This window comes from Nanorana parkeri, unplaced genomic scaffold (genome assembly GCF_000935625.1).
Source record: "Nanorana parkeri isolate BGI_ZX_2015 unplaced genomic scaffold, ASM93562v1 scaffold103, whole genome shotgun sequence".
NCBI classification, from domain to species: domain Eukaryota; kingdom Metazoa; phylum Chordata; class Amphibia; order Anura; family Dicroglossidae; genus Nanorana; species Nanorana parkeri.
In genome coordinates this window covers 2,065,852-2,074,796 of record NW_017306371.1, presented here as the reverse complement: position 1 = coordinate 2,074,796, position 8,945 = coordinate 2,065,852, and the positions used below count along the sequence as shown (strand labels likewise).

Below are 8,945 nucleotides of genomic sequence, written 5' to 3'. Positions count from 1 at the left end.
TTTTTATTCTGACGGCAGCAGAACCGCCCTGCCAATAGAAAACAGTTGGGCGGAGCTAGCTGTCACTGCTCGCTCCGCCCAATCGTTTTCTATTTTATTTTTTCTACTTTTTTTAACTGTTTTTCTATTCGATTCCAGCGGCATTCAGCTCGGCTATTCTGCTCTGTACCTCCGTGGTCGCTGGGCGGCATTCGGCTATTCACTCACTGCTGTTCGGCCCCTATAAGAATAGGCCGAACAGCAGCGAGTAGCCTGCCGGAGGTTCGGCTTAGCCGATCCAGATGTTGGATCGGCTGAGTCAAAGTCCTTCTGCACTTCGGTTCGGCCGAACATGCTGAGCATGTTCGGCCGACCCGAAGCCAGCCGAAGCAAGCCGATGGACGGCTGAAATCAGCTGTACAAGCCTGAAGTGAATAGCCGAACAGCGTTCGGCTCACTTCACTTCAGGTCAGTTATTAACATGACTGCCTTCGGCAGCTTTGTGAATAACCTTCTATATGTTTTTACTTTATAGAGTCCAACTTTAAAAAAAATTGAAATTCTGTAACTTTCATAGATATGCTGAAAATGCTTGACCATGCTCACTATGTCAACACTATACTTTCTCAATTTGTCTTTTTTAAACGTGTCATTTAGTATGTGTCATATATGCGTGCATTTTTTTTTTCTCTTTTCTGTTTGAAAGAGGAAATAAAGTTAGAATAAGACACTAATATCAATCATAGCTGAGTATTAGCAGAAACCGAAGAACATACTTAGAATAACTTTGGAGTTCCTGTTTAAATAAACAAGATGTTCATGTACTCTTTTAATGCAAGTCTGCAACAGGCTGTCACATTTGGCTAAATGTCCCACACTTACGGAGCAAGAAAAAATGTACATTTAGAAATATACTGTTTGGATTTCCTGAATTATACATACTGTATGTGCCTGGCAATATTTATTACAACAGCTTAAAAACACATACCAACATTAGTTTTTAAATCTGTTATTCATCCCCAGTACTATGTTAACTTTGTGAGAGAAGAGGCATTCATAATGTATAATACTTTGTTTTTGTTAGTGCAATATCAAGTTGTATGTATATATGGTGAATCATCTGTATTGGAAAAACCTATGGTGACCAGAATAGTATAGCAGTCTAACATATCTTACCATGTACATTAACAGCTGTAACTCTTCTGCTCGTACCAGCAACATTTATTGCTGCGCATACATACTCTCCACTGTCTTTTAAATGAACGCTCTCAAGATGAAGAGTTCCATCAGAACGTATGCTAACATAGGGGCTGGAGATCAGCTAAAGGAAACAATGTACAAAATATACAATTTAAAGAATGTTAAAATCACAACGATAGTTTAACCCCTTAGTACAACTACACAACTATATGATACAACTTATAAACTCATGTGTCTAACATTGTGCCGTCCGAGCATAATGTTGGAGATCAGGTTTTCAATATAATTTATTATATTTTACAAATATATGTAGAACTTAATTAGAAATCAAACATACTACTTCATTGTTCTTGAGCCATTGCCTCACAGGAAGAGGATTCCCAGCTAGCAGAATGCATGGCAATGTAACCTGGTTTCCTTCAATAACATTGACCACAGGGGGGCTTTCTCCAATAACAGGAATTACTGCGGAAAAAAGAAGAATTTTGCAACCAAAAATGTAAATAATGAATGAACACATTAAAAATAATGCCTATTATATATGAACGTGCTGGGTCTTTAAGACTGAACTTTCAGTACACAGAGTATACCCCAACATTCCAACATTAAGGGCCCATTTGGATCTATGCATGTACATTGAGGTGTTTTTTTGTAGCATTAGGCAGGTGAGTTGTCATACGTCAACGTGCGCTTCCTTTGTGAGTTGATATGCGTTTTGACGAGCTTGCCTTGGGTTTTTTTTAAATTAGCATTTGAAGAAGAGTTACCAGCCATTTACCAAGGCTTTTTAATACCTGTTGCCATTAACTTCTATAGGCCTCCCAATGCACTAAAACGCAGAAAAAAACAGTAATGTCATATTTGTAAAAACTCAAATGGTAATAGACACTGAGGGGAAATGATCAAAGCTGGAGCAGACAAAATTTGGAGCAGCTGTGCATGACAACCAATCAGCTTCTCTCTTTTATTTTCACATCTTAACTGAACAAACTGAAGAGAGAAGCTGATTGGTTGCCATGAACAGCTGCTCCGGATTTTGTCTGCTCCAGTTATGATACATTTGCCTTACTGTCTTTATTATGGGGAGCCACGGCACGTGTTTTAGCACATTGGAACATGTGCATTAAAATGCAACATGGGCCCTAAAGATTATAAACCCAGATTAAATGACATTTAGTTTGCTAAAGCACTGGGCATAATAAACAATATAATACTGTTACTGTTTTTTATTGCTTCATGCATATTACCGTTGTGGGTTTCCTGAAACCTCTTCACAGCCATTTGCTATCTACATGCATGCTCTCTAGCAACTGATGTACATTACTACTCAGGGCAGGTTTCCTGATGATGACAACAATGGACCATGCTTTTGCAATGTATGCAACAAAGCTGGTTATTGTGTACATTGAGAGCGCCCATGGCAGGGTGACAATGCAGGAACACAATTGGAAGACAGGGACAGTGCATTGTCACGCAGTGACAGGAAATGCCTGCACAAGGACCTTCATGGCAGGATCACTAGCTATTTAAAAAAAACATATTTACATTACTTTACACTGGCCTTTTCTTACCTAGTCCAGTTAATGTAACAGTGGCCTGGGCCTTGACTTTTCCAAATTGATTTTCAGCTTCACAGATGTAGGTACCTTCATCTCCTACCCACAAATCTAAAAGATATACAAAACCTCTTCATAGTAATCTATGGAAATCAAGCACTCATTGACATAGAACAATGACAAGCATTGTTGATGAGATAGGGCCTGTGTGGACTTCTGTCACTTCAAGCAGGTTTGGCATCCCCATAGACATGTCATGGTAATGCCATACCTGCTTGAAGCAGGTCAGAAGCAGGTCAATTGCAGTTCAAATAATGTCAACAATTTTTTAATGATCTCAGAAGCATCTTAAACTGATGTCAAACTGATGCCATCAACACAAATTCAAAGTCTGCTGACACAGGCCCATATGTTGATCTGATAACTGTACATATTTAAAGCAGACTTCTGGGCAAATCAAATCTTAACCTTTGCAGTGAGGCTACCCCTGCAGTGAACTGCAAGGCTAAATGTTATTTTTGTTTACATGGCTAAAATAACAAAGATAAAATCACCCAAGCAGCGATCCCGGCTGGCTCCTATATTGCACCCCCTAGCCTGTCTCTTCCTCCGCTAAAGAGATGGTAAGTCCTCATACACTGTATATAATGTGATAAATGACAGGACCTTAGACCACTGCAGCAGAGGGTTAGCGAGGCTGAAGACACTGGTCTAAGAGCAAACCAGGATTGTGGTTCGGGTGAGTATAGCTTTGTTATTTTAGCTCCCTAGACAAAACAAGCAATTAACCCTTGCAGTGGAGGATTAGCCCCACTGCAAGGGCTAAGATTGTATTTGCCCAGAGTTCTGCTTTATCATTTTGATTGCCTCTGTTTCCAGTTTTTCATACAAAATGTTTTCACACCAACCAGCATATTCAGAATCTTAAAATTATTTCTAAGAACTATATGTTCCACCTAGGTTTCTACACATGGCGAGGGACTCCCAGATTTGTGTCTGTTATGGAGAAAACAAACTTTTGGTTTTCTTAGAATCTTAAAAATACATGTTCTGAGTCCTGGATTCTGAAGGCTTTGTAGAGCTCTGGGCGTGATAAAACTTCCATTCCTAAGTTCACATGTTACCTCATTAATTAGTCATGACCTCAGTAATTAGTCTGAGCTGTCCATAGGCCTTTATATTTGGACTGACTGATGCTCAAAGGGCACTCTGCCACTCTCTCTGCTGTGACAGCTTGCTGCTGGATGAAAAGGCTGACTGCTGACAGAACACTAAAAAAACAGCAAGAGCTGCCTGTTTGTTTGGGGAGCCCTCAAAGGGCACCCTGTTAGTCAGGAATTGACATACGTTTAGTTACTGGCTTGGACAAGCAGATTCTTTTTTGTCCATGTTATGGACTTGCTGTACAAAGCTGCCTCACTGAACAAAAATGCAGAACAAACCTACCTATACTTTTCCTAAGTGTCCCGGTGTTATGTATGGTTTACCGCTACCACTACCAGTTGAGCATGTCCCCCTTTTTTACAAAGAAATTTAACGTTTAAAAAGACTTACTGGTAATCTTTAGCACTCCAGTCCTCTGCTGTGGCACAAGTAGTTTTGATACCACTGATGTTCCATTTAACTTACTCCATTTTATTTTTGGCTCTGGGAATCCTTGGACAGAACAAGGCAAAATCACATCTGATCCAATATCCGTTGCTATATCATTTGGAATCTGTGTAAACACAGGAGAAGCTAGAGAAGCAGGAGATATAGTATTAATTATTTAATAACATTGATAGACAAATAAGTAAACACTTTGAGAAATGATCATACATAAAACGTAGGGTGTTTGGCTTCCTGTTTAATACAATAGAAAAAAGGTTAAACTGTCACTTTCTGCAAAAAATGCAGCTTATTTAACACAGATTCCTACAAAGCATAAAAGTAGTGCTTGGCTTTTTTTATTGGAAAGCCCACCATGCATTTCAAGCATCATAATTGTACCATATAACAAATGTGTATTTGGTAAATAAAGCAATTATGCAAAATATTTAAATTATGTAAACAGTTTTAAACTTTAAAAAAAGTATATCTAATATGATTTATTTATATACCAGCCAATTTAACCTGTGCTTAATGCAAATGTCAAGATCAGGAGAATTTCCTTGTCAAAAGTGACTGAACATTTTAACTGAGTTTGCTGAGAGACTATAAAAATACATTGCTTTAGTAATGCAGCACAATGGTTCCTTGCGGTATTGTTGTAGGACTCAATTTCTATATATTTGGGAAGAACCAAAAGGACTACCAGATAGAGAAAAGAAAATAGATGTAGGATTAAAAACAGATGTAGGAACCAGAAATGAATGTGTAAGAATAAGAAAAAAGAACTGAAGAAGAAAGAGAACAAAAAGAGAAAGTGAAATTAAATTCAAGGCACTGCCACCGTAGCATCTCTGTCATGGACACCTGTAACTCCTTAAAGGAAACCTGTGGCCAGGATATGGACATTTAAATGTTTATACATTCTTAAAACAGTAGAGAGGTTTTTTTAAGAAAAAATAAGTCCTTACCAACCTCTGCAGCTGTTGGTTTTGTGGAGCTATTCATTGACAAATAAAATAAAGTTGTTCAAGTTTTTCTATTAGCAGCTCAACTCATGCTGCTCCCCCCTGCTGCCCTGTGCTTATACTAGAGATTAGAAGGCATCTGAGTCAGTGTTAGAAGGGGGAAAAGAGCTAATGAATAACAGCAATACATGTGCTGTTGACTATAAGGATACATTGCGCAACAACAACTGCAGTTAAAGAGGTCAGTGAGTGTTTGTTTTAAATTGCATTAAATGTTTATGAAAGTGACACTAAACTCAGGAGTTAAAACTTAATACATTCCAGTGCCTTAGCTATTAACTTATTTGTGCATCACTTAGCTGTAGATCCTCAAATCATCTCTAAATTGGTGCTGACACTGCCCCTCCTTCTGGAAGGTGGCTACCTCTGGTCCCCATGTCCCTGTGTGTGTTGTTAAGTAGCCACCGCTCCAAGCTTACTCCTGTGATGGACTACAGTCTCAATACAAATTAATAAACTAAATGTGAGATTGTAGTCCATCACAGGAGTGAGCTTGGAGTGGTGACTACTTTACAACACACACAGCGACCATGGCGAACAAAAGTATCCACCCTCCAGAAGAAAGAACAGTGTCAACACCAAATTAGAGCTGATTTGAGGATCTACACCCAAATGATGCACAAAAAAGCTATATTTTTGTTACTAGTTAAGGTACTGAATGCATTTTTAAGATTTACCTTTAAGAACATGTAGATACTTGAATTTGTGGGAAAATTATTTTAGGTTCCCCAAATCCAAGTTAGTGTATATTCTGCCTGTTGGGTAAAGTAATTTGAAGGCTGGGCATTAAAATAAACTATATTACTTCTGTCACTAAAGTATCTAGTGCACGCACTAATTTGCACTTTACTATGCGAAAATCCCATGCCTGCATCTGCAAATCCACTGTTATTTTATTTTTAACAAGAAATAATACACATAAAAGACACAATAAGGACTCACCACCAACAGTAAGGACAATTTTTCCACTTGATTTTCCTGCTTCGTTCCTTGCCTCACAAGTATATTCCCCAGCATTCATAAACTGTGTTTTTTTAATTTTTAGTGTTCCAAGAATGTGATCAATGGAAATTTGTGAGGATGTATTCAACTTTACATCACCTCAAATAAAATATGACAAGGTCAACAGAAATAAAGTCATGTTCAGAATTACACACAGAAGTACTATATATTAAGTGTTATACCTTTGTACCAATCAAATTGTGGCTCTGGAATCCCCGTTGCCTTGCATTCCATATTTGCTTCTGTATCAACTGCTATCAACAATTCTTTTCTGACAACTGTCACCACAGGGGCCTCTGGAAGAAAAAAGACAATAGTTGCTATCAATTATTTTACAAAAGGAAATAAGTTTGAAAACATTAGCCATAATATTTTGCTTCTTAAATGCAGTCAATAAATACACAAGAGCAAACAGCACTCAGTCTAAAAAACACAGCAAAAACAAAATCTAAATCTGCAAACAAATTCAAGCATAAATACATTGGAAGAGAAATATACAAAAAGCAGACTTACTAATCCTAAGGGCCTATTCATGCTGTTCGTTACATTAACATATGGTAAAACATGCATTTTAAAACATGTTACCGAAATGTGTGGTAGTACAATATATCCACATTGCAGTGCATGACAACATACATGCTGTACAATTTTGAGGGCTGCGTTAAAAAAAGGGTCATGGCCATTTAGTACACATGCCTTAATACAACACATAAGGCTCAATTCACAAAGCTAATGGACCCTAAAACTCCCTTTGACCCAAGGCTTTTTTTCGACATTTTAAAGCCTATGACACCACACCCTATTCTTTTCTAAAATTTAATACCAACCTTTGGGCATTTGATGGGTGAATGGAGACCTTAGACCTCATTAATCATACAAGGTTTTCCCAAATAGTACATGGTACCCCTTTTTGGAGTTCCAAACGTCTTAATTGTACAATTACACAGTTTTCAAGCATTTGCAATGACTTGTTGCATAGCCAAAAGAATATGTCTCAGAAGCTTAGGCTTCTGGTATTTTATTAGAAAGTACTACTGTCTGCTCTTTTGGAAATGGCTTACAAAGAGGCACTTCAAAACCATGAAGACTCAAGTCCAGAATTTAGAGACAACTGGGCATTGCCACAAAATGTGGAGGTGAGCATTCTGGTCCTGGCAGTCATGGAAGCAACTGGGTGGGATAAATGGGTATATATGTAGTAATTCAGAAACTGTAGATACCAGGTACCTACCAGATAATAATTTAACATTGGTGGAGCAAAATTTTGTAGTTCACCATATCTTACTCAAGGAGGTAACAAGGTCTTGTTTCCAATTATCTGTATATGAGGGAAAGAGTGAGTTGGAGTAATGAGAGAAGAATAAAGCAGAGAGAGAAGGCCTTGACTGTGTGGAATCTCATGGCATTTAGATTCAAATGGTATGAGTACATTTCTAGAGGATGCAGGCCTAAAGGTTTTACTTAGCATTGTTTCTTTTTTTGTTTAATATATTTTTATTGCACTTCAATTTAATATAATTTATACAATACATTTTATATAACAAATATTAAATACAAAACCCGCATATTCTTCATACATCTTCCGCTCACATAAATTCTTACCAAATCTCCATCCCCTTTTCTTATAATTTACTCCACTCTTTCCATTCTTTCCATTCTTTCCATTCTTTCCATTCTTCTGGAGGGATGTGGAAAGGACCACCTTTGTAATCCTCTTTATATTATTCCTCCCCCTAACACCCCTGTGAAAAATATATCTCCCTGTCCACCTCTCTATGAACGAAACTTCTTTCTACTCCCCTTTGGTGTCTATTTTCCTTGTGTTCTACTAAGATGTCTTATAGACAAATATAATTGACTATTGTGTTACTCCCCTATTTCCTCTAATCTACTCTCCCCTCAATGTTGTGGTCCTATTATTCGTGTAACCCCTTGGATATCCTTCCTTTTTTAATCCATTAACCTCTCTTATAGAAACCCCTATCTATATATGTGATACCCTATCACCTTCCCCTAATATAGGTTCCCCCATTCCTTACCCTCCCTTTCTCCCATTTCTCCAGAAGACATTCTTCCCTCCTCTCTATTTCTACCATTCATACAGGTCAAGACTCTATGTTAACACTATATACATCCATCCAAAGGTCATATTTTGCCATTGGCCATATATTCATTACCCATCTCTAAATTCGTAGTTTCATCTTCTCTATACCCCTATATATTCCTCAGACTGTCTATAGCTTTCCCAATTTCTCCAGGTCTTATTAAAGCTATCCTTTCTATCTGTATCTTTTGCACTTAATGCCTCCATAAATCTTATTTCTTCCATTGAGCTAACCCAATTCTCTAAAGTTGGTGGTATCGTTGATTTCCATCTCCGCGAGATACAAACTCTGGCCGCAACCAGCATAAATCTTAAGATATCTCTTTTTATCTGTTTTAGAGATCCAGGTAACAAAGATAATATGGCCATTAAGGGATCTTTTCTACGTTTTGTGTTTCTATGAAGTTATACATTTCAAATACAGATTCCCAGAACGGCTGCAATCTAGGACAACTCCACCAAACATGCAAGTACGTCCCCTCCTCTAGG

General features: G+C 37.8%; 1 protein-coding gene across 1 annotated transcript in view; it reads right to left on the bottom strand.

Annotated features, from left to right (window-relative positions):
* Window positions 1-8,945, bottom strand: part of HMCN1 (hemicentin 1) — a 225,361-nt gene that overhangs the window by 173,318 nt on the left and 43,098 nt on the right. The window contains exons 14-19 of the mRNA XM_018552966.1: window positions 6,535-6,648; window positions 6,293-6,451; window positions 4,290-4,472; window positions 2,751-2,846; window positions 1,517-1,644; window positions 1,156-1,300 (exon numbers count right to left, since the gene is read on the bottom strand). Of these exons, the coding sequence (XP_018408468.1) occupies window positions 1,156-1,300; window positions 1,517-1,644; window positions 2,751-2,846; window positions 4,290-4,472; window positions 6,293-6,451; window positions 6,535-6,648 (825 nt within the window). The remainder of the gene's footprint in view (window positions 1-1,155; window positions 1,301-1,516; window positions 1,645-2,750; window positions 2,847-4,289; window positions 4,473-6,292; window positions 6,452-6,534; window positions 6,649-8,945) is intronic.